Source organism: Leguminivora glycinivorella, chromosome 9, assembly GCF_023078275.1.
Source record: "Leguminivora glycinivorella isolate SPB_JAAS2020 chromosome 9, LegGlyc_1.1, whole genome shotgun sequence".
NCBI lineage: Eukaryota > Metazoa > Arthropoda > Insecta > Lepidoptera > Tortricidae > Leguminivora > Leguminivora glycinivorella.
This window is the reverse complement of record NC_062979.1, coordinates 10,852,176-10,879,587: the sequence shown is the minus strand read 5'-3', so window position 1 is coordinate 10,879,587 and position 27,412 is coordinate 10,852,176. Positions and strand designations below refer to the sequence as shown.

General features: G+C 36.4%; 1 protein-coding gene across 3 annotated transcripts; it reads right to left on the bottom strand.

The window, feature by feature from the left end:
• Positions 1-570: 570 nt before the first annotated feature.
• Positions 571-27,145, bottom strand: LOC125229460. 3 transcript variants are annotated; one of them, XM_048134305.1, is made up of 6 exons: positions 26,994-27,145; positions 8,252-8,391; positions 7,636-7,737; positions 2,678-2,830; positions 1,631-1,804; positions 571-1,346 (listed from the first exon to the last, which is right to left on the bottom strand). In XM_048134305.1, the coding sequence occupies exons 1-6, from the start codon at positions 27,031-27,033 to the stop codon at positions 1,182-1,184; spliced, it is 774 nt and encodes a 257-aa protein (XP_047990262.1). In that variant the 5' UTR covers positions 27,034-27,145; the 3' UTR covers positions 571-1,181. The 3 variants fall into 3 exon arrangements, with proteins under 3 accessions (XP_047990262.1, XP_047990260.1, XP_047990261.1); XM_048134303.1 differs by lacking the exon at positions 26,994-27,145 and adding an exon at positions 14,926-15,239; XM_048134304.1 differs by lacking the exons at positions 7,636-7,737; positions 26,994-27,145 and adding an exon at positions 14,926-15,247.
• Positions 27,146-27,412: the final 267 nt, after the last annotated feature.

The window sequence follows — 27,412 nt, the reverse complement described above, 5'->3', positions numbered from 1 at the left end:
GGATTTCTGTAACAGTAATAATAAATAGTAACAAAGTTAAGTAATACTAATGAAAGTAGGAATATAGACGTCTCTAACGACCACATAGTCATGAGTACTAGTCACTACACAAAATCACGATACAGCATCAGATACATTCATGAATTCATCACAACATCAACAACCAAGTCTGATGGAATCAAGTCGTAACTAAAATCTAAACTAAAAAATTACAAGTCAAAATTATAATGAAGTTAAGCATGTAAAAATAAGTTAAGACCTTGACTAGGATAACGGGAATTTAGGGAGTTATGAATGCCGGTCCGATAATAAATAAGTCATAATTTACAACTATTTACAAAAATAAAGGAACTTATTTGTTCTAGACCAAAATGGCAATGTAATGGCAATGACATTCTACTATTAATAATGTTAATTTACTAAGCGAAGACAACAATTTTAAGAATGTTTAAAAAACTCCGCAGTTAAAATCTTTGATGATGGCCGCGGGAGTATGTCGCCGCGAGATAGAACCTGTCCTTATGATAGACAAAGACGTGTCAATCTCGCGGCGATAATACTGCCTACAGTAATTGATAAATTGATAATACTGTACTATTTACTGATATATTGACATGCGGAGTTTTTTAAAACAATTCAATATGCAGCTATTACAAAATGAAAATACCTAATTTATAGAACTTCGATATACCAGTGGAGGACTGTGGTAAGATAAACTAATCTGTACCAAATTCTAAGTTACACTCTAAACGAAACACAAGTGCTATGTGAGACGATGTAGAAATTACAAATTACACAATTGTGAGTGTGTTTACAATAAATGGGATAGGGACGGATGTGTTCTACAACTGGGTTTTACATACGTATTGTCGCTAAACATTATATTGTACTTTTAATAGGTTAGGGTGATTTTACTCAAGATAGTGCCATTCACGATGACGAGCAAATTTGTCAAATTCGTTCGAGAATGGACAGATCTATGAGATCATATATGTAATTAATGCCTATGTATAATTTAATGTACATGGGTTTATAGTATGCCTATTAATTGATCTAATGGATTTTATTTCTCCGTGAAATAGCGGTATCGCTAGGCTACTATGTCACTAAATCTGACCATTTTGAACCTAAGTCACTCCGTTTCCAGAGTTGCAACATTTGGGAGTCCGAAGCTTTGAGGTCTAGGGACTGTGGGCCCAGTGGTCCATGACTTGCCGAAGGTAGTCGAGGTACAGCATCGTATCTCTGTATATGTGGAACATTGTGTCGGTTCTGTTCTCTCCGATCAATGGAATTTCGTTGTCTGGCAAAGGAAGGATTTGCAAGTTTTTTGACAGCATCACTTCCTGCAAAAATAGAAAAAGAAAACATTAGAATTTGATATTATAAAAATTACTTTCGGTACAACTAAACGGGTTATTTTTTAAAAATTACGGTTTAAGAACTTTATTCTCAATTTCAATAATAATATGTATAATATCTTGACATGTAATATCTTGACGAGCTGAATGTTAATATTTTAATTTTAAAAGGAAGACCTTCATGCTTATGTACTTTCAGCACTTATTAGGTACTAAATTTTCCTTTATGGTAAATAATGAAAGGAAAATTACATGATTGTGATACTTACATTAAATTCGCAAAGAACTTGTCTCACAGCGTTGAAGTAGTGGTCAAAGAAAGGCTTTAGATTCTTCTCTTCTCGAACGTCTTGCTTGAGTCCGTTCTCCTTGATTGCGTACAGTCCTGCCGCGACCATCTTCAGAGCCTTGTACATGGCTGGCAAATGGTCGTCAATATTAGCCTGTGAACAAAAGATAATGACATATTAATATTACCTACGTTTTTTTTCTAAAGGTTTTTATATTCTAGTATAGGTAGGGCAAGGACTAATTCTTGTAACAATAGGGCTTAGATTTCCCGCAGGGTTGGAAGGTCAGTCGCTTGGTCAGTAACTAGTGCAAAATGCTTTGATAACACAAGGTTCAAGAAGATAGTGGCAAATTATATTCATGATCTTCACTGATGTTGTATATACTGAACAACAAATACGGTTACTTTAAAGTCTTTAACCTTTCCCAATGAGCATTATCACCGAGCATTTTGTCAATTATTACAGATTGAAACATCCACATTGCAAAACCATTGTGTTCTCACGTAATCGATAGTCGGCCCACGACAATGAGTGCCACCGACGGAGGTGATTCCTTGAAATCGATTGAAAAACACATACGGATGCACGTTTTTGGCATCAGCGCATTCGCCGCCCTTCGATTATTTTGGAGGACAATTTGGCAACAACTTACGAAAAGTACAAGTGGTACTACAAATTAGATTATAACAATGATAAGTTATGTTTTAGTAACTTCGATTTATATTTAAAAAAATCCCTGTTCGTTCTTAATATTTCTGGTTTAGCCCATCGGTTTATTAATGCAGAATGTATTGTGATAAACAAATTAAATAAATTACTTCGATTGGATTTCACACATCATTATGCAAACACAAATTACGGATATGTTATTGTTATTGTCACTTTATCATTTAGTTCCGCGAATATGTATATGAATATTATGTTCCAGAGATTGACCCCCTGCAAAACGCGTTTCTATGCTATTATCTCTGCATTTGTACTTGTTTACACAACTATAGGAATTTAACAATAAAATATACTTACAACAACATTGCTCAGATCCTCTGCCGGCAATTCCATTTCGATCTTGTTCTTGGTTTCGGGAAAAGTGTATTGAGTAACAAATGGTTTGTTCCGCAGCCAGGGCGTCGTGTCGAACGTCTCGCTGAATGATGGAAAGCTTTGTATGCTGTCAGACTGCAAAGAAGGAGAAAAAACGGTTATTTTCTGATTTCATTATTATCTTAACATCTAACATAATGCTATGATTAAAGTATAAGATGGCGTTTTCTTTTTGTATTTAGCCAAGAAGCACTCGTTGCTACATATTTAAAATTTCAACCGGGAGAATCCCATTCCCATTTTATCTACAATTTTAAACTTGAACTTTGCCATAACATGTATTGCTTGTAAACGTTGTCAGTTGAAAACAGTTTTATAGCGAAATAATCTCATATTATATTGTTATGTCAAACCGAACTCTTCGCTCCCGTCTTATCAATTGCGCATGGAAACAAGTTGTTACAAATAATAAATATTTACTAATATCTTGCGGAATACCCGTAAAAAGTGTGAATCATACAGAACAGAGCAATCAATCTGACTCCGTGTCCAGCTGGACAATAAAATGGTCGCTGATTGACTTTCATGGAAAGACGAGATGAGCGGAAGATGAGTTGGTGTCCATATTGCCGTATCCTGCTTCTAATCCGGTATATAAAAGGCTGGGGTTTGCTGTCTGGGACAGTGGTCCTGAGGATTTGACATGGACAGGATACCTTTCCCCATGTAAGTGTTTATATGCTTAAATCTTATCAATAAGAATTCATTGATTCTTTGATTATTGATTTATTGTATTAACGTTATAATTATGGAGGTCATGATAGATCAATGAAATACTAGGAAAATGTAAAGGTTATCAAAGTAAATACTAAGAGAACACATTGAATACGAACAGTTAACAGGATTTAGATTAGCACGGAATGACCTATGCCATGATTATCCATTTTATATAGTATCTTGCCAAAGTACAAGAAAGTTGTCTAAGACATTTTCAATTATTTGTTATTGCGATGCGGAAAAAATACACTAATGGTATTAAGTCGCCCACATACGAGCAACTGTTCCTCGAAATGATATTTATAGATCAAGTGAACAACAGTCCAGTTACGTCGATCTATCAACGCGTTACACCAGTACCCGGTGCGATGTCACAGGTAGTTGGTCCTGGTTGTACTACTGCAATTGCAATCTGTATGTCACACAGATGATTATCCTCTGTAGTGTTCGAGGTTGATACCGCTCATGTTTGATGGTTGGTTAGATTCATTTGCTATGTGTTCGAATTAAAGTACTTCAACCTTATAACCGTTTTTATCTGTGTTTTTTTTATTGATAATTTAAACTGTGCATCTCGTGATCGGAAGCCGGGAGCTACTCCTTCGCTTACAATTTGACGGCCAAACGAAGGCCGTCCCTGCAAGATGAGCCGAAACAAGACCGGATCGCGATCTGATAACGTCTGGCTAGCAACCATTGCGACAGTCGAATTCGACACTTTAATAGAGCCAACTTATTCCGGTTGCCGATAAAGTTTGACACTAGCATATTTTGTTAGACACATTATGTTTCGCATTATCGTTTAAAATTGTGCTAAACTAGTGGTTTATTGCAAGTACGTGACGCGCTATACGTGCACAAAAACAATTTTTATGTTGTACCGTTGAGAGTTCAAAAACCTTTGCCACGTGCTCACCGGTGGCAGATGCAACGGAGGTGATAGAAATGATCTGTCCCTTTGTTAACGAGATGTCGATTATTGGAGAAATATGGTCACTCGACAATGTAGCTAATTAAACGAAAGAGCCCGGCCCGCGGCGACAATATACGACAACAATGCTTATTATATCAGTAGATCAGTGCAATTAAAACCGCAATAGAAATTTGTGCAAAACGAGGATTTCCAAATATTAAGCAGATTTTATCAAGCGGGTTATTTTAGATAAAATTATAATCAATTTGAAATTACTTTAGTTTTATGAACAATATGCAAGCTATAAACTCATGAGTTGCATTCAAAGTAACTATTACAAATTATAACTTACTAAGAAACCTAGTTACAGAAGCGTACACGCATACAATCATGTAGGCAAATCGTACGATCGCGAAATGATTACTCCTGCATATTTGATTACTAGGTTCTACAATTCGTTCTGGGAACGTTAGTGCATTTGTTTATGTTTGGGAGGAGAGGCATGAATCACGGTAGATTCGGAATGTGCTGACCTGGGCATACTGTGGGCACAGGTGCGCGTCCGGTGTCTCACGCCTTATGCCACCTAATTAGGTACGACACAGTCAGATATGATTGTTTTTTAAGATTTTTATATGAATTTTATTTAATGTAAAAAAAAAACTTTTAGTCTCAAATCTTTAAAATTACAATTTGCATTATATTGACACAGTTGAAGTTTGAAGAAGTTACCCATTTATCTTAGATGCCCCCTTGAGCTTATATTGATACCTTTACCTGAGCATGCGAACGATTTAAATGTTGAAAGAAATACAAAAACTCGATTTGATTGCCAAAGTAAACTTCTTATAAGTAGCAAACAACCGACACCATTAAATGCAACAATGCCTTTTTTATACTGTATGATTTTTTTAAATATCCAACTAAATATGATATACGTGAATGCTTTCTCACGGCACGTTGTAAACAGCTCTGTAGGTCCTCTTTAGGACACAACTGGGTGGGCTTCCTCCAAGAAATTTGACTACCATCCGAATGCCTAGCTCGGACCATCGGAAGCTTATCGAGGCACTCACACATCCGTCGTTACATAGTCTACATAGCACACACGCAGGCCGTAGCAGACAGCCTGTCGCCGTGTGAACAACGCTATCATACTAAGTATGTACATATCGTATGTATTCACTGTTTATGTATCGACGCTATGCTGAGATAAGAACAGATTCACACATGTGGCCCGATCACGATTTGCTCTCAGATTGGTTTGCGACTATGATATGCTGTGTTCCTTTGTTTATTTCTAAACTTCTAAAAGAAGATCACTGAGATCAGAAAAATATATTATTGGAAACGAAACATTATTATTAAATTCATTTATAATAAAACCCCGATATAGGTATAGCAACAATTAAGTATTCGATAACTTCTGACTACGAGAATAATCAGTACCAAATGTATACAGGCCAAGAAAACTGTTTTTCAAGCAACGTTTGTGTGCCGATAATTATAGTTCAGGAAAAAAATCACCTTCAGATTCCTTCAAATACCTAATCGCATTGCTAGTGAGATAAAAAATGTATTATCGCGCATTTTTTGTTATAATTTGGTCGGTCATATTAGAGGTATTCCATGTCCAAAATATGCGATAACCTGACACCGGTAATGTCAAAAGCCGAGTGTTAAAACACATTCACACGGTGGCCGCCAGTGGCGAGTCACACAGTACCGGTAGGGTTCGTTGAATTTATTATGGCGTTCTTAGTACAACCTGGGCAGTTATTATTTAAACAAAATGGTCTGACAACACTTGGCTCAGCCCGAATTATTTTAACAACTATCTCTCTATCTCGGCCGTAAAAAGTGTTTTATAACATGAGCGATCACAAAGGTGGACTGATGTAATGAGGAGTCAAAAAACGTATCCCGAATAAAACAAAGAGCCGAGCGTCCTTGTCTATCGCCAACAATGGCGGTTCAACGCCTCCCGGGAGTCTAAATCGCAATAAATATGATACATTAGCAACGAATGACCGATATTAAGGGGAGAGACAGAAAAAAAGACACATCGACGGGCAGGTGTGTCGTGCAATACTAATGCGCAATCAGTATTCGAGTCGTCCGCGCACCGTCCTGTACTTCGTTCCGGCTACTGTGAGTCGATATGTCGTTTTACGACAAGGAGGCAGCGGACAGGACGTCGCCGTCGTTATGAGTGCTGAGCCTATTACAATGCCACCATACTTCATAAACGAACAACTCTGCAGGCTGCTCTACACGCATACTATACGAGCGGCGAGTGTAGCTCGTCCATTGACGCTGTGTCCGACAGACAAGGAAGAGTGACACTCGAAGAAGCCGAAATGTACTACAAATGCGTTTAAGGTCGCCTTGTTAATTACGGACTCTGGTAAGAGGCTTCTATAAGTGATGCGAAGCGCGACAGCGACAACGCATTACTGCTCGTGATCGACCCACCACACTTCCGATTCGGAAATATATTCAGAGGATTGGAATTATAGAAGCGTCATATGAATTGTTTTATTAACATGCCAAACATTTGTTCCATATAAATCGTGAATTATTTATGAATTCTCGAATGTAGGTTGAGGTGCTTGCGTTTCCGCAATAGTTAAGTCTAAAGCCTTTGTAGTCTACAAGACTTGTTCCAACTATGTCTTATCTACGTCCAGATTCTCTATTAAATTTATGACACCGTCACGTGGTAGGAGGGGTGTGCAAAATAATTAAAAGAGAGGAAGCGATGAGAACCGGACACGTAGCGGCGAAACCGGCGCCCGTCCCGATGCAATCTCTCCATGCCATTCGCCGCGGTGAGAAAAAGGCGCTAAACATGGGCACGCCGGGAATCAGTAATGGGGTCAAAATTCGATGAAAGCCGTTCGACTCAACACGAAGTCTAGACTTCTGCAAGGAAATGTCTTGTACGCATATGGGAATGTTGTCCCGTCTAGTCAATTACATTAGTCGCAAATAATAAAACGACGAGACAAAGCAACCGACATGGCGACACTTTCATTCATTCAGATAAAATCGGCAATAATCATGCGCAAACCTGTGCATACGCTATTGACGTCCTCAGCCAGGTTTTATTGGTATTGGCCGGTGGTAGAGTCCGTCCGTTCATTTCGTGCGACGCGTCGGGCATATCGATGCCCCGCGAATACTACACTCGGTGAATGAAAGAGAAAGACTTGCCAACTTGAATTATGAAATATGAATAGGTACTTACGAAATTATTTTTGAATGATTGTGCATTGTCGAGTGCTGCTTTTGCTTGATTCGCGACTCTTTTGGCTTGGGCTTTTGTAAATGGTTTTGGTGATGATGGTGACTGTAACGAAAAAAAAGAAGGTTATTTACAACACAACCTTGGAATTTACGCAGTGACTAATCTTTTGTAAAATGTTCAGACAAGTTATACATGTGATGGTATGGTGCGGCAACTATCCAGTACAATGTTTGTATTACATGAGTCATACTTAATTCAGAGTTTACAATGAAAGGCGTTGCGTTTTTCATCCTCTGGTGACAAATCGCTCGAAACACTCGAACGTCTAGCATCTCGTGCCGTGCCACAACTCTAAGAAATTCAAATATCGAATTCAGTAATGTTTGAAGTAAGTCGCGCAAGCTACGGCAAGATATGCTAGACATATAGGAGTGTAAAGAACTAATGCATATCGAATTTAACAGACATCGATATAGATATATCCAAATTAAATATTTAGTTCAATTTACATGTCTAAGTTTCAGCAATTATCAGATCAGAAAAAAAAACAGATAAAAATATTAGACAGGGATTACAATTTTCATGAACGAGTATAGAAAGAAGATCAGGTACTCACGCTATCAGGAGCGAAGTCACATGGGTTCGCCCACGCTTCGTTCTCCATGCTGTCTCTTCTAGGCCGCGGCGCCGCTGATGTCCGCGGGGTGAAGCCGACCAGTAGCAGTAGACACACCGCTGCACAGACGTTGACGTATCCTGCAAGAGAATATACTTTTAATGACGTCAAAAAAGGAGTACAAGGATTGGACCTTTAGGTACCGCGGCAGTCACGAAAGCGCGCCAAAAAATCTACCCCATTCTACAAACAGTTGTTGTGATTTGATACTTTCTCCACCACAATTTGCCAACAATTTGTATTACACAAATGTATTTGAATACCATTCACGGCTGGGTGATTAAGTGTTACCTAATTATTGTTGTATAATTTAATGATGTGTTAATTTTCTCGTATAAACACGTACTACCGTACGTTTTAATAATCAAAAGTTTGTTTGTATGTATCGTGTACAATTTCCCATAGAAACAAAACAATATGTTTTTGGCACATACAACGGAATTTCTGGATTAGCGCCAACTATCACATTTTTAAATTTCATTCAAGTGTTTTATATCGTATGTATATAATCGAATCTTCTCATGAATGGGCGATAACGTATCGTATGCGGCACGCGCGGTGCTATCGATTATGGTAATCAATGGACATCCGATGAATCGATGAGCACTCGAGAGGTGGACAGCCTTTGCTAATTGTGCAGTGAACCTACGTGAATAGATAATGTGGCGCTACTTAACCGTTGCCGGACGGACATTCTTTTGATATCGATAAATCTATACGCAAAAAATAGGTTATCTATGTACTTATTGTAACGGACAGCGGCACGTATGATGGTTTTCCTTATTATGATTTTATTGAGTGATAAGTAGTGTTTATGTTTATGCAAATTATCTTTCGACTGGGTATTTGGCAACTGATAAGTTCTTCTCTTGTTTATTTATTTAATATTCGTACTGCTGATATCGTATACCGTACATCTGTTTAAGTGAAACGTCATTACCTATGATTTTTTTTGGTAAATTGTTACGTCAGCAATATAACGACTTTACATCATGTGGTGCTTACGTTTTCAGCCAATATTAATTTTGATACAACATAAGCGTTGGACTATGCATTACGCATCTTACTCATGGTTATTAATTTTTTTAATGTTTTGACTCAAGACTGAGTCAGTGCGTTAACGCGTGGTGACTCAAAACAATCTCACAACAAGTGCCCTCGCCAAACTAATCTATTTAAACTCTCATAGAAATAAAGACGTTCACGTAATCTTGGTCGTGCAAACGTAGTCCCAAAGGCTTACACCCTTTAGTAACACTGAAGGACTTAACCTCTTTTTTCAATGAGCTTAAAGTTATGCCTTCAATATAAGCCCGAGTGTGGGTGAAGTGTGCGTGCGCTTTTTTTGTTCTTCGGTCTCGTTAGCAAGCTCCGCTGCGATTTCGCCCCTCGGCCGGCGGCGCGGCGGCGGTCAAATAAAGGAAATTATAGTTACAGGGCTTCGCGCCGCTTATTATTTAACTAGACCCCGTGAACTGATCTCGATTATCGCACGCCCCTCGTATTATAAAGAAGGACGGCGCTATAAAACCGTCTCACGGCACGGAGCGTTCGAAAACGCACAGCCATTTGCATAAACAAATTGTGATCATTAAAAACCCTGGCTAACTAGACCATCTATAGGCCCTTTATTGGTATATTGCCGTCTTATTGACACTATAATAATGTTGTTACAGTTTCGGAGACCACAAAGGTGGAGAGGTAATAACGATCATGTCAAAAGAAGGTCCGACACCACAACACGCGTTAAACACACGATCATAACATTTTATTAGTGGCGCGGTCAAAAGCATCCGAGACCGCCGGCAAAAGTTCAACCAAAAAAATAACAGGTCAACTTGGAAGAGACGTGGAGCCATTCTACACGTAAAATAATTTTATACCTTATTTTTTTCCAAATAGCTTTTGTTATTTAATAGCGTTTAATTAAAATAAATTGAAGCAAGTCGAGAAGGTTGCTTTATTACAACATTTTTATCGATATCTTGTACAATAAAATAAAATAGTGTGATTTAAGATGACAATACTAATTACTTTCTTTTATTAAATAAACTTATTTGTTAACGCTACTAAGATGAACAATAAGGAGTATAAGGAGACTCGATCGAATTCCTTAGCCCATTGAAGAACTGACCGGGCGACCATAAAAACCGTAGATACCTACACGTAATACACAGGTTATAAGGGGGCATAAAAAAGTAGGGTCCGCGTCGGAGGTCGGCGCGACTACTCGAGAAACAAAGAGTTCGTTTATTTTTTAACAGCTCGCCCGTGGAGGCTGGCTGCACGAAAAACGACCCAAACGAGAGCACCTTGTTACCTTCTTTAAAGAAATCGCCGCTAACTAGAATTTCGGCTCGAAAACCGAGAAAAGTTTGCGTCGACAGAGCGCCGGATGTTGGCCGCGGCCGGCGCCTGCGAAATCATTATGTAAATCAAACATTATACTGTTTAAACCGAGCTCGCCGCGTCCGTCTGTGACCAACGGCTAATCTTTTGAACGCTGAAAGAATAAAGTCCTGTTATTTTGTACGTCATCAGTTTTTTTTTCTGACTATCACTTATGATATGACGCCCACTATTAATCAGAATGTACGCTTATTAAACAATACCAGATGTTATTTAATTATGAGCAGGGAATTTTGTTGTCTCGTCGGTGCCAACGCGTTCCAAGCTCCTTGGTCCAGGTCATTAACGGTACCTACTAATATCCGTTCGTGTGACATTACATAGAAAAAGCGTTATGTTTATCCATAATAGAGTTAATTTGAGTCAGATCATCATTCTGTTAGTAGCGGCTAACAACCGATGCGGTCGTAAAATTTGACTGCGCATAATAAGTGCGATTATCGGCGCGACGCCACCACGAGCGCGGTGCGCTCTTCATCAACTGAAAATCGCTCTAAATGCTAATAGCCTCCGACAAAATTAACGAAACAACCGTGAATTTTTCGCGAATTTAATTTAATAAGGTAACAATTTGATATTATACTTAACGGTAGCGCAATAACTTTTATTAAAGCAAAATTAAATGCAAATGTGTATTGCATTTTCGGTAATATTGCAGAATAATTTCGGTCAATCAGAACTTGACACGCATAAGGCGGTGCGTGCCGAAGATGCGCCTATCAGGATGCAATTTGCTGCAGTTATTTCCTTACTTTCATCTCAATTTCTAGAAAACCAATCTGTATCAGTCGTTTGTACAGTTATAACGAAAACCTTATTACCGAAATTGCGGGTGAACATCGTGGTTATTTAGGGTTGAGATTTTTCATTTTCAGAACAAGTGCGCCGCGTCGGCATGAAAGCAAGTGATTGCTGTTTAGCCGAGATCGACATGTTGCTAAATGGGTGGGTGACAGTTAAATACTGCAATTATGAGCCGTCTCACTGAAATAACTGTTTATAATTGATGCGGCTGCTTTGCCGCGTAAATGATGAGCGTTTTATGTGAAAATGTTGCTAATGAGAGTGGATCAACCCTAATGACGCGGACATAGTTCATGTCTGAAATCGAGCGCAAGCGCGGCGTTCTCGAGCCGAGGAGCCTGTACCAGTTTTTAACGACACGACTAACTTAACTAAAATGTACGCTTTTAGATGTTCTCTTATTTTACTAAATATTTTCTTGCCTTGTATTTTAAAGCATTTATTTTGAGTTTAGATATTTAAGGGGCGAATGATGATTCGTACCTATGATAGATCATTTTTGTAAGGAGTGACTTTGTATCCATTTTTGAACGTTTTTTGGTGTTCCAACATACTTTTTATTTGGAGATGCATCTTTGGAGTAATAATAAAAATTGTTGAAACATATTACAACACTTAAGTTATTTAGAAATTAAGTCTATTTAAAAGCTCAGGAACTGTTTTGTGGTTCATCGTTCACCCGCCTCAAGTATTTTTAGAAAAGTGTGTGTTAAAAAAGATACAAAATAACATAAAAAAACTAAGTAATTCTTTTGGGCTGATAGATAACATATGTAAAATAATATTACCTTAATCACGACCTATCTCAATGTATTCCTTGTTTGAGTAGTTATTCTATGCGTATAAGATTCGCAAACTAAGTAAATTCAATAAGATCAATACAGAAAAATCTCAAACAATTAATATAGATTTTCCAAGATAGCAAACAAATTGAAATAAGTAAGCGATCAATCAACTTTAATTAATTACTACCCAGCAACAACCCAAGCGCCAATAGTTTCAATATGTCGACTTACGTTTTCGATCGGGCGTATTATCTATCGAACATGGAACGGCTACTACTATAGTTTGACGTCACGCGGGTGTATTCGCGCTATGTCGATTACCATAGGTAATATTTACCTTGCGCGGCGATGACTCATTCGTTGAGATAAGAGTGGTTTTCCGATTTCGGATTTAGCAAGAAAATTGTCGTGACTGTTTTCAGAAATTGACGTCTTCGGAAAGGAGTCGGAAGTTGTAATCATCATAATTATAGTTATAGTTAATGTAGACTGTATGTAATCTAATTAAGAATAGGTGGAAATATATTTATTGATAAGTAATAGTTATATGAAGTATCTGGTAATAGAAGAATTAAAAATATCCTAACTAGAATATTTGTATGTTACTTTAAAATTATATTATTAGTTCTAAAGTTATATCTAGTGAACTACATACATACATGCCTACAATTTAATGAATGGAATAATTGCGGTTTTGTGGTCAAGTACAATATGTAACTCAATTACTTACAGTGTGATATTACATTTTATTTGTAATTTTGAATACTATATAAATAAAAGTTATTTAAAAATGATGATACAGGTAGGTACATATTTTGACCTAGACTGAGCTTTAAAGGGTTGGGATTCAACTTATGATGAGACTAATTGAGACTTGCAAATTAAAAAAAATTGAAAATACCTAATGAGCAATTCCCGGCAACTTTGTACATAGCCACGTCAGCAAATTTTAATTGATCCTATTTTGTTACCAACATTTAGTAATATAAGTCGACTGTCGTAAGATATATACAGGTTAATTGTTATAATTAAGAAAATATAGATACTAGGGAACCTTAATGACGAAATAAAACTTAATAAAATCTCAATTCATCAACAAAGTCTTGGTAACAAAATAGGAATTAATAAAAACAAATTTAACTTTTTCCTTAATTTTTGTACAAACTTTTCGAGAACTGCTGTAATATTTAAATAAATAATAAAAAGTATTTTGTGTACTGAGCACAAAATCAATATTTTAATTAGGTTAACACACCCACAGTTACATAGGCAAGCAATGTTTGTTTTTTTTTCCGGTAATGACTCCAATCAATAGGAAAGTCAGGGAAGATTCTAATTAATACCGCACGGGAAAATTTCCGGTCATACCGAAGCTGATCCACTATTATTTTTTGTCTTGCTACACTTAAATCATTTCTCGGCCCCATATAGAGAGGTACAGTACCGGCCAATAACATCATATTTGTGATTTTTTTGTATGAACATGTATAGAGTATTTTTGTCCGTTTTGTAGATAGTATATTTTACTAGGCCTTTAAATTGTGTACCTAATGAATACTGCAATTGAATATAGTCAATTACAACTTTAAAAGGCTACAACTATAAAATGTGTTATCAAAAAATACAATGCAATTTATGGCTTCCACAAAAAATTCTATATGAAAAAAAAATATGGGGCATTTTTTTGGCTTTCATTGCCAAAAGGACTGCTACTAGACTACGAAAATTAGTGAGGTAAAAACTACCTACATATAAGTATAAAAATATGGAAAAAACCAAGAATGTGATATATTATCGGCCGGTACTGTACCTAGCGATACTTGCAATTACGAAACGTCGGACGACCAGCGTAACTGTACGGTTCTTTAAAGGATAGAAACATTTAGTTAGACATGTCATTCCCGTAACAGTACTCGGCCAGTTTAATAGCAGTTTAAGCCTAGTTAGTTAGTTCTGATCTTCGTGTTTAACATTGTAGAGAACGAGCCAAGTTTTTTGCGTAATGAAATTGTAAGCTCTATTACGGACGGCGATTACTCCGACATGAGAATAGGCTGGACACCGGATATTCTATTTACATTATTATAGTTAAAGACAGTTAATTATTATAGGTTTTGCTTTATTAAATATTAATAGTTGCAGGCATAAATCACATGTGTTATTAGAGAACGTGGAGTTTTAATAACTGATTTATATTATGAAAGGGTTTATTATGACAGGTAATTATAGAGGTAATTAGTTACTGATGTAGGTATACCGCTAGTCGATTTATGTCGCTTTGTAATAAAGCACCAAGGGTCACCTGTTAATTGGATGGTCATTACGTAATTATGATCTCTGTGATATAATTTAATAAACCCTTTATTTATTTTCTTCAATTAACTAATAGACATGCTACTGAGTTGAATGAATTGTAATATTTTGCAAATGATATTATATTAACGTTTAAATGTTAATTTTTATTATTATGGCATGCCTTTTATATTAAAAATTAAATATTTTATGTAAAGTAATAATTATACTGTATATATAATATTATAAATTAGTATTAAGGATTTTTTTTTAATTTTCCATTTTATCCGAAAATTAAAATAAATAAATTGAATAAAATCTTACTGCTTCTAGCTGTACTCGATCTGTGGGGTCGACATTTCTTCACTGTTTCACTATCACAGTCACTGTATTGGCTATTGGTTCTAGTCCTACCACAAAGTTCACATTTTAGCGTACTAACAAAATTGGTACGTCCTGTACATATCCTGTAGCAATCGTCCTTAGGTTTGGTTATAACGGTACCGGTCTGCCGCAGCTGGGCACAAGCGGGCAAGGCGATGTCCATGATCGATGTTGATTAGTATGACATCCCCTAAACGGTGGTCGCGCGCGCCGAGTGTCGGGTAAACGACTAAATGACTCTGTGCCCGCGCGTAACATAAAGTAAGCACGTGTGCCGACGCTTGAGTGGGGTATCAGCCAGTGAGCGCAGGGACTCCCTCGGCTCGGCCAATGGCGGCTCGAGGCGGGTCAGACCCTCCACCTACCCACTGCAGCGCTACCCGAGTAGATAGGGGTTGGTAGGTATTCATCGTGGATGCGGTTATATGCTGTATCCGTGTGCTCCATTTATATTATTGGTTTCGCTTCGATGGGGGTCCATGTACTATATATTTGCGTATGCGTACATAAGCTTGAGTGACGATTTATTTACGAAAAACTTTTAGTTTTATTTACAAATAGCTTTAAATATTGAAAAATAACAATACCTAAAATAATGATGTATTTGAATCAACTGTTTTCCAACGTATTTCAAATTAGCAGCGAGACAATTTGACTTTATAAATAAATTAAATACTTACTCTACATTACACAATAAATTAGGTAGAGCGTAAGGCGTATACCGTAATTGACATCTATTTTTGTACAAAAGTTATATACTATGGTATCTACATCTCCCGTGGGTAATAAATCAATCGCTCAATTTTCCGTGGAAATTGGGAAAATATGAATTAGGTCACTTGCGTTTTGTTTAGGTAAAAATTATTAGGTACAGCGCACAGTTACATATTAGGTACTCTCTTGCTGAAAATGTCTTGTTGCATGGAAAGTTGTATTCTTTGGTTAGTTTATTGTGGAATAGGTAAATGGCATATTACCTACTTATAAAGACAAATTAAAGGTACCTAATTTTGTTTAGGTGCCTAATGAAATTCATGAATTCCACAGTGTTGATTTTTTTGACTCATGTGCAAATAAATTTCATTTGTCTAAGTTAAGCAAATATATTTTTTAAAATTATGTTTTTCTTTAAGGTTACATTTTAAAAAGATATTTAATAAAATCGGTAAGAGAAAATCGAATCTAGTCTTAATAAGTTCTATCAATGTTTCTTTACTTATGCCTATTATCGTGAATATTTACTATGAAAACATTTTAGCAAGCAGTCTGAAATAAGCTAATTTTTAATTAAATATTTTTTTGAGATAGATACCGACATATTCAACTTACAATGGGTATGATTAAAATTTCTACCTACCTATACACCGTGTTTCACTTAACACTAAAAACCTGAAAACTGTTTGTTCAGAATCGAGAGTAGAATCGATTGAGCTATATCTTGATGGGGGTAATATTTTTTGTTTTAATTTGTATTATTAGTTATTGTTTACGTGCCCATTCTACAAATTCGTAATACAACATTGTGCATATCATATTGCTAGAGGTTGTATACCTTTTTCAGTATTTAGGGGTATTAATACTGGCTGGTTACTTGGACGATTATTTTTTCCGCTACGAGTTTGACGTTGTGCATCACTTTAATTTTAAAGTTTATCATAAGTCATAACAAATTGAACTCTTACCTAATTACAACCTTGTCATTTTGAACGTTAGGTTTAAATTTGCTTACTGCGTCACCTGTCCAATTTGAAGTTTACTGTGACACAGTTTAACGTGCTTTACAGTGACATAGCTGTCTATTGGTAAACCTTATGTCGTTGCAGTAACGTACACAATTAATCAGTTTTAAGGTTTACTGAGTGTTTTATTGAGTGTAGAGTTAAAAGTCGAGTAGAGCTGCACAGAAAATTAAATATTCAATTTAAAAAAATAATAATCATCAAATTAAAAAATGAATATTCTAGATACGTTTAAAAAAATAAAAATCAGTTGGGGTGTCTGAGGTTTTGAGTGATACCGGAAACACGGTGTATAAGGTCCTAATTTATTAGTTGCAGATATTTTAACACATGATACTTTACATTAAAATAATTAACTTTAAATATAAATTAAGAAATCTTTTCATGTAACTTTTTTGATTTCATTTTCCTAACAAAAAAAATAATTATAATTTCGTCTAAAAAAAATCATCATGTGCATTATCACATGTCACAATAACACTGTCCGTCATGTCAACAATTGTTTGTTGTAAATGTCGTAAAGGTTCGGCGGGAAAACTGCACATGTCATTGAAGTGGCCAGTTACAGTTAAGTGGTACGTAAAAGAGGTACTAGAATCTGTTCAATGAGTTTTCATTTAATAATCACATAAACAGGGTGTTTTTACGTAGCAAATTTGTTTTTCCGTTTTCTCCAAAAAAACATCGTAAAAGCTATAATGTTTCACGGTTTAATATACTCCAGAGACCGAGTACTATCAGCTGTAAAAATATCTGTATCTAATAAATTAGGACCTTATATATAAATAGTTTTTCTTGAGACTTGAAATATTTTTATTTTTATTTTGTAACATATTGTACAAAATTTAACATTACCTATTAACTACCTATTTCCTACACCTTGTAGTCCGGATGTAAGTCATTAATATTACGGAAATCCTAACGACAATTGTTATCTAAGAATGACTTCACGTTTCAATTTCTTCGAATCGATGCTGAACTATGCTGAAACACTTGCACGTAGCCTGTGCATCAGCTCCTGATAACAAACTGATGATGTGGATCGCCTACGCGGTGCATATTTAACAGTATAAATATTTGAACAGTGGGTTTTGTCACCACAGTGACAAGCGCGGATCCAGCTTCGTGCCCAGGGGGGGGGGGGTCACATGGTAAAGGCCCAGGGCCCCAGGGAGGGGTCACGTGGTCTATTTGTATGGCCAACTTAAGCTCCAGGGGTGGGGTCATGGCCCCTAGACCCCCCCCCCTGGATCCGCGCATCGTGCACAGTGACATGGACACTTGACAGTTGACACTGACAATTGTGTGGATATTTCTGGGTTGATAAGTAACATTGTTACTCAGCGTCAATATTACCTTGTTGAACAGGCAATGAACGGCGAAGTGTCATTGTCGGGCGATAATTGTCACTATTGTGAAATAGGTCACAGGCAAACAAGAGCTTTAGTATTTTTTAAACGTAATAATGTGTCAATATTATAGAAATAAATAAACAAATATAGCCTGACTAGAAATATATGACTACGCGCCATGTTGCGGAATTTCATTAGAACTATTTTTTTCATACTGTACTGAACTGTCATGCGTTGACATACATCAGAATAACAGCGCCCTCCTGACAATAGTAATATAATTCTGGCCAGGCTTTAATTAATAATTCAAAATGTACGCATTCTGAAAGAAATTAGTCTAGCGTGTGAAGAAGAGTTAAATCCATTTAATTGTTGACAAGCAACGTCATGCATCTCATTCTAGACTATATTTATTATAAAAATTATATTTGCGATAGAAATTAGTCAGGAAAAAGTTGCGATAGAAATTAGTTGGTAATTTTACACGAATAAATGAAAGTGATACTTTTTTTCATTACTGATGTAATTACTAACTTCAATAAATGAAAATAAATCATAAGATTTTTTTGTAACTGATAAAATAATATAAGGTACCTATTTACTTAAAGTTTCCCTAGAAAATACTAACATAATGTAGAGTGGTTCATTATGAATATTATGGCCAATCAGGCCGAAAGTTTGTATTTGGGCTTATATGACAGCACCTACCAATATTACAAAAAAAAGCGAACAGTCGTGTAACAATGTTTTTACTTTATTAACAATTATCTTACTGATACTATAAAATTACTGCGATCATATGGCCTGTGGAAACATAGCGTCGTCAAGCTGTCTACGACTCTTATCAATTACTTAGAAGCCATTACATGTCAACAAATAATTAACTACTGTTTATTAATGTATAAACAAAAATATTATGTTTCTTGCAGTAATTGTGTGACAAAATTCGCAATTATTATTTGCCAAAATTTGTAGTTCCAGATAAGAGTACGCAGCAGACCACCTTTAATCTACAGCTACAAGCTTAAGGAAAATTACAGCGTCTTGTAGCATTTTCTTTATTTACATGAACATATTTACATAATTATATAAGAAACTAAGACTAAACTTAAAAGCTAGCTAATGTCTAAAATAGGCCCTTGAGGCATTGTACCAAGGATACTGGCGACATTTCCTCGCTGTATCGCAATGCTGATACGTTGTGCGAGGAAGTCGCCAGCTCTTCGGTCACCAGTTACCTCAACCAGACGCTTCGCGATTTCTGTGAACAACTTGTTCGCGCTGGGGCCCCATGGACCTAGAGTTTCTACACCAAAGGGTACAAAAAGGTATTCTTTGCCAAGACTTTTGTATTTTTTACGTTTCAAAATTTCGGCACTTTCTGCCGCTGCGCCCGCTTTTATCTTGGTCCGTTGGAGGTGAGACGGTGCCAATGTGTCTACGCAGGTAGCATCCCACACTAACATTCGTCCCATACTCCAAGGGACCAAGGACACTCCATCTCTTGCCATCATCTCTGATTATGCCAGTCGGCTCAAGGAGAGCAGGCACATTGATGGTTGCAAGGGACCGACGGATAATGTCATTAAGCGACGCATGTCTCGAAAAACGGCCTGCACTTTTTTGACAAGATAATCCATGGTGTCCCAGTCGGTCCACGTCCGTGCCACAAGAGCATATGTGTGGCGTACACACCGAAACCCCAAGTCGCAGACCGATCGCCAGTCTAAGGGAGGTCGGATCCAAGAAAGTACCAGTGTTTGGTGAGGGATGGGCATGTAGCCAGTAGCCAGCCAGTGCGTCTTGTTAGTTATAGATTAAAATATCACCTATTATAGAATTATTTAGAATACTCATAAATTGCACTTATGGGCCATTTTTTTTTTTCAAAGTTGTCGACCGCACTTTTTTTGTAACATGGGTATTTTTTACGCGAGTCATAGTCAGAATCGCGAGGTCTTTCGATCCAGATAGGAGAAAAAAATGTCCCATGATTTCCATACATTTTTCAAACCTTCCATTCCGTTACCGCCATACAAAATGTATGAAAACGTAACGGAATGGGAAAAAAACCTTGGGCCACTTTTTTTCTCCTATTAGGATTGAAGGAGCTTGCAATTCTGAAACACTGGAAACCACATAAAATTATCCAAATCCAAAAAAACCGGCCAAGAGCGTGTCGGGCCACGCTCAGTGTAGGGTTCCGTAGTTTTCCGTATTTTTCTCAAAAACTACTGAACCTATCACGTTCAAAATAATTTTCCTAGAAAGTCTTTATAAAGTTCTACTTTTGTGATTTTTGTCATATTTTTTGAACATATGGTTCAAAAGCTAGAGGGGGGGGACGCACTTTTTTTTCCTTTAGGAACGATTATTTCCGAAAATATTAATATTATCAAAAAACGATCTTAGTAAACCCTTATTCATTTTTAAATACCTATCCAACAATATATCACACGTTGGGGTTGGAATGAAAAAAAATATCAGCCCCCACTTTACATGTAGGGGTACCCTAATAAAACATTTTTTTGCATTTTTTATTTTTGCACTTTGTCGGCGTGATTGATATACATGTTGGTACCAAATTTTAGATTTCTAGTGCTAACGGTTACTGAGATTATCCGCGGACGGACGGACGGACGGACGGACGGACGGACGGACGGACAGACGGACAGACAGACATGGCGAAACTATAAGGGTTCCTAGTTGACTACGGAACCCTAAAAAATGTGGGGTGGACAACTTTGAAAAAAAATGGCCCTTATTTCACTTATTTTTGCAGCATAATAAATGTTAGGTAGATATTGATTTATGGAATTATGTTCTTTAATTAGATTATGTACCTAACGAAAAGGGTGCGGGGGCATTGATAAAACAGATCATACTTTCTACTTTGAAAATTAACGTCTAGTCAACTGATACAAACGTATTCCCATAAGAGTTTTCCCTAAGTAACATTGACATAAACATCATAAAAAAATCAATGATGTGTAAAAATCTGAGAACCGTCTAAAACGAGTCCATTCACGATTTGCAGTAAACGCGTCATAGTATTGTCAAACATGAAATATGTCGTCTATGTCGCCATCGCCACTCCCATGTTGCAAATACTCGTCATTCGACATACAACGTCAGTCTTTCTAAACATGGGTCAATCCTGAGGACCTACCGCGAACTACATACGTTCGACGCGTTGCTTCTTTGTCGCTCTAGTAAAGTCTTTAATAAGTGTGACAGGGAAGCAAGACGTGGTTCGCGGTATGACTCGAGACATTATTGATATAGCCATATGTGGCAGTTTGCACGACTGTCTTTGGAATCTACGATTTAAAATTACGTCTGCACTATTTTTAAACTTCCTTCCATTGCAATAGAAATCAATTTATTTTCGTAGTTGACTTAAAGATTTAGGTACTAATTTAAGTTAGCAATTTCTTATTTCTTAGCGATTTCCGGCGAAACATATTAGGGATTTACTTTCTATCGTTGAAGAACTCTCTTTAGTTCTTCAACGATAGAAAGTAAATCTGACAAATGTAATAAGTAATTAAGGACGTTTGCAGAGAAAAGCCATGTTCATTTTCTTAAGGAATCATTTTTTATTATTCCAGCCTTAAATAATAGAATAAATACGTTTATTAGTTATTACTTACAAGATATTTTTTACATAATTCTCGATTGGCTAACCTAGTTCGAGTAGCATACAGACAATGTCGTTGCTCAAAGCTTTATAATAGCTACACTTATAGGTAAAGAAAAAAAATGTAACCTTCGCGATCTTTTAATTAACAAATAACAATATGTACCGTTACAGGTGACCAATACACTTCTGTTGATACAACCTTGGTTTAGGAGGACATCTGAGTAATTTGGGTAAGTTTAAGAACATTGAGCGTGACTTTGGTAGGCTTTTGTCAAGATCCGGGACCGATGATTCAAGACTTCTTTTCAGACCCGCGACTAATCACGTTTTAGAAGTATGGGGACCAATCGTATAGGGAAGTAAAACAAGTTAGTTATGCATAAAGTCTAACATTATCTGTAATAATTATAAAAACAAACCATAGTTCTATCAAAAACTTAAGACATAAGTAATAAACTTATGTAAGGAGAAGCTCACATTCATTTAGAACTAGGTATCTATGTATATATTTGCTACATATACCAACAAATGTTATAAGTAGAATAAAAATATAGCCTATTACTTACATATAATTATACTACTAGCATTGTCTAGAGAAAAAATAGCACAAATGGCTATTTAGCTACCGTTAAATAAAATCTATATTAGATAGTTATAATATTGACGTAGGCTTTCTAACTTCCTGAATTCGTTGTATTAATAGGAAATCTAAGGTGTAAATAAAATTAATAGGACACCTCTCAGTGAACTAGTGTGAAGATATACCGGATATCGAGTTCCATCTTCCCGGATGCACTGGAAATAGTGGAAATACGCCTACAAAGGATAGTCAGTAGTAGGTTGTCGATTTATCTTAGTTACAAATGTAAGTAGCGGCGTATTTTTATATTTCAATAGGTAGAATATGACTTGAAAATCGAAGAAACAAACGAAATATTTGGCATTTAAAACACGTCTCGACTATTTCGCTTCCCATAAATATAAAAGACGTAAAAGTCCCATTAAAATTCGCAAAATGTTTATGGGCGCTTGTAAAACATCCGACTCCTGTACAAGGGCGGCATCTTTGTGGACCTTGTTTTGTTTACCGTTAACCGATGAATGCTAGAAACAAAGCCTTATTTTTACTTTCACTACTTTATATATGACGTAATAAATTAAAGCATTGTCGGTGCCCGTGTTAGAATAGATCTTCGTTTACAGTCTTTTGTTTACGCTTTAACGGTGAGCAAAACCTGAACCGCTCAGGGAGGCGTAATAAAACTGTATTAGCTCCCTACAAAAAATAGCGTGCGACAAGTTTGGAAATTTCACTAGTGCATTGTTTGTTTTTACCGTGCGCAGGCGGCCTTATAAATGGGTGCACAATGAGCTGTCTAAGCGCAATACAATTTAAAGGGGAACAAGGGATCGCCGTGAAATTTCCTTTAGAAGCGGTATCAATAGTCGCATCATTGGATGTTTGTGTGATAAATTGTAAGTCAATAATACGCCTACTTTCCGGTTTGAAGAATGAATATGGACTTGAGTTTTTGTCAGACTCGTTACGGCAGACTTAGTTAAGTAATAGTGTCACGGCTGGTGTGCATAACTTGGTGAATCATCGATACCGTATTAAAAAAAATGTGATGATATTATGAAATGAACGAATGAAATCATATTGAAATAACCTGAACAAACAATACGCAAAAATCCCTTCAGTATGATATTTTAAAGAACAGTATGATATGATATGATTGAATAAAATTGCAAGCTTTGTAAAGTCTGTAGAGTTCACTGTAAAGTTTAAAACGCCTTCATTTTTATTACGACACACAACAACGTAAAAAAATTATCTTACTAAGCAACTAATGAGCAACCTGCAATTTAACCAGTTTCCATAATAATATGGTTGCATCAAAAACTACGTCAATGCGTATCCGTTACCATACGTAAGAAAGGGGCCATACGGATCCATGTATCTAGGTTTGACAGATCCGCAAGTATGGAGCATTTAATTACAAAAAGGGTCTTACGAAATTAAGCGAGTTTGCAAGCCCGCAGTCCGCAGGTATGCAGTTTGTCTACTTTTTCTTACGCATAATGGCCTATATGACCATAGCATTATATGATTTATTTTGTGTAAATTAAAGTTCCTTTTAAACAAAATGACAATTATGATCATGAAAATATTAATAAAAAAATATTCAAAATTTCGCAGTATTTAACTGGTGTCAAAAAATGCAGACTTGGAGTGACTAATAATACCTATTCCAAAGAGTTTCAAATAATCCCCTATTGAGCAAATGTACCGTATTATTACGATAAGTAAATCAGGAAACTAAAAATGTATCACTATAAAAATAAAATAGTTCAAACACCTTGTCAACGATTATAGCAATATAAACACAGCAACAGGTTGAGTATGACTCACAGTCGGGGCAACTACTGAGGTTAATGTATTTAACTACGTCACGACACGCTCCGCAATCGGTTGAGTAATACAATACTTTTCCTATACCCGTTCACCTTAGGCGATCGGAAACACAACCGGTAATGTAAAATGAACTAAACGTACGTTTCCTCAGAAATTGATGACGCTCTTACCCTTGGGTATTGGGAATATAACTGGATATAGGATTCCATTAGCTTTTCGTTTATGGTGAATCTCTTGATCACGCATGAGCCATGGGGCTTTCCTAAGGGCACAGTTCTTGTACCTTAGGATGTGATGCAGATGAACTATGTACCGTGAGTTTGCGTCTTTTGGATTATAATTTTAATTGGTCTTCTCAGTCATAAATCGATGACTAGAAATAATAAAACCTGAATAAACATGAATATCATGATGAGTGTTAAGTCTTACACGATGCCAATACGAACCCAGAATAAGAGAGCGAAACACCAATAATTTCACACATTGACTTGAATATATTCGTCTCTTAGTAAATAATTTCGTTTGAAAAAAAATGGATACACCTACCTATTAAATTTTTACTTAAAGAAAATCACTCAAAGGAGAAATCTCACTTGGAGGTATCCATGTTGGTATGTAAGAAACAAATAATCGTCCCGCTATTAAACAAGATATAACAGCATAATTTCGTTTGATTTGACATGCCGAAACAATTTAATCATTATCTCTGTCGGAAAATTAAAGGAGTCGACGGCGTTCAACTTTGGATTTAATAATGATGTGTGTAAAGTATTAAACTGCAAGCAATGAAGGTGGACTTTAAGTCTTGTGCTCTGGGGAGGGGCTCGGTAAAGGAATTGGCGGTATTTGCAAAACACTGCCGAGGAGCCGCATAGCGAGCGGCCGGTCGCCAACTGGGTGGGCACGGTGGCCGCTCTTGCCCTTTTTGTATTCCATTTTTGAATTTAAATTCAGAATTCGCTGCGAAACCATCGCGATCGCTTTTTCGGTTCTCTATCGCTGCACGCAACGCGCCATCATGGAAACGTCACGCGATCAATCTTCCAAAACCACCCCGCCTTTCAAATTGAACCATTTTGGATTTCTTTTCTCCCATGATGTAATAATTAAATCACTTCGACTAATTAGCAAGAAATACAAAGAGAAGGGTGTACAATTAAAACATTACTCCGCCGTCGTCAAATTATGTCGTAATTAGCTGGACAATTAAAATCGAAGGTCATTATGGTGATAAAAAGTTGAGTGGGAAGCGATCCTCTTTTTGTTGGCGGCCCAGAATTGTAAGGATACAGAAGCGACTAATCACATGTAATATAAAGTACTCGTTTGTAATTTACGCAATTAAGGGTTATAAGTTATAACAAAACAAATAAGATAAGACAAATAAGATACCTAGTTGATTACGGGAAATAAATGAGTTCAATTTAACATCCTGAACGACTGAAAAAGACTACAGTTTGTAGTTCTAAGATCGCCTTACATTCACAATGGCGCACTTTATTTCGAGAAAGAGAACTGACTTGGTCTGACTGTACCTGATAGTAAGTAATAAGAATATACACGGTGTAACATGAGGAAACCGAAAGATTTTAACTATGCTTTTGTGAGGGCAAAATAATGATAAAATATTTTATGTCGTCAAGCAAATGTCGCCAAAAAAAAATTTGTTGTGTAACTTTTTTCTAGTTTTTTTGGATGTATTTTCACATAAAAAGTAAAAATGTTTTAAGTGCTAAAATTAATCCTTTATTACCTACTGGCTTTTGCCGGCGGCATCGTTTGCGATATATTTGATAAATGCGGAATGCTCCATATAAACTTCCACCCTCCATTACAGGGAAGTGGGAGGTTAGAAAGATACAAAAAGTCTTAAGAAATCAAGTCAAGTCGTCGCTCCGTCTTGCTGTGAAAGACGGACAAACAAACAGACAGACACACTTTCCCATTTATAATATTAGTATGGAAGTATGGATGCCGTAAATATTAAATAAAATGACGGGTCGTCTACAATAAATATTAATCTATGACAGAGGGAGGACGGCTGCGTGAAAATATCCATCGCAAGACGGCGTTTGTTCACATGTGATTAAAGTAACGGTAGCGGGAGGAAAATACATGCTATGACCTAAAATGAGTTTTAAAACTCATGTATCGTACGATCGGATGATTTCGATGAGGATAATTGTTAATTTTGTAACATGTTAATATGTTGTTCAAAAGTTTTACTTCGAAACTTGAAGTTTCTATAGAAAAAATGTTCTAGTCTTGAACTAGCAGCGGCGAGTCAGTGTTTTATCCCGTTCTATTTAAATAAGTATACTTTGCCGCGGAGAAGATACTGTTGAACCGCTCTTATGTTCTAGGACTAAAGTAGGTGGTTCTTTTCGTTTTGTTTAAGTTTTCCGAGGTGTAGGCATGTGAGTAAAGAATTCTTATCTTACGATGTGTGAGGAAAATTAAAAGCTAAGGAAACGTACCAAAATCAATAGTGCGTTTAAATAGGTGGTGATTTGCTATAGCTATTTCCGTCACCATAGTAATGACTATTCCATATTTAGGTAGAAAGAAACAAGGCCATAATCCTTAATGAAATTCTTCTACTAACTTGCATATTTCTGCCTAAATATAGAGTGGCTACTTAATAGTGTTATGTCTGCCAATATCTATAGAATCACTTTTTGACATTCATCACATAATAAATGTAGGTACCAATAATATACACTCATTTATATTATTATGAGCCGGGATTTCAACCTACGACTTCGGGATTATGAGTATCACTGCCTTTACACAAAAACGCCGTGTCAATATGTACGAAAATGACGAAATCATTAATTTTTAATTAGTATTACATATACCTGAAATTTTCTTCGTAGTTCTTCTGTCCGATGGCACCATTCGTTCAGCATGTTGACAACACTAGTACTTCCTTCGCGCTCCTAACGAATAATCCGCTACCTAATGTTTTCGCAAACAATTTACAACACATGATATTTAACCATGACCGCGCGTAAATAAACAATTTCCTCTAAAATAGATAACACGAAAAATATTCCAAAATCAATTTAAAAAAATCACATTTACACCGTAACATGTGAATGCACTGAAGTCAGCGTAAATTGTCAAAGTCATCAGTCGACTGGCCATAGACAATATTAACAATGTGTCAATTGAAAAATAAATAAAGAAAAAAATAACGACGGCCAGTTACTCGTCAATGAGTAAAGGTTTTATGTCAAGGTTTGTTTCGTTTTATAATTTTTTTCCAAAGTAATAG

Bases quoted from the DNA above. Each gene is read 5' to 3' on its own strand.
- LOC125229460 (XM_048134303.1), bottom strand. From the start codon at position 15,148: ATGGACATCGCCTTGCCCGCTTGTGCCCAGCTGCGGCAGACCGGTACC. The intron at 1,805-2,677 runs GTAAGTATATTT...TTTTGTTCACAG, and splicing joins AGGATCTGAGCAATGTTGTT to GCTAATATTGACGACCATTT. The intron at 1,347-1,630 runs GTAAGTATCACA...CTATTTTTGCAG, and splicing joins AAGTTCTTTGCGAATTTAAT to GAAGTGATGCTGTCAAAAAA.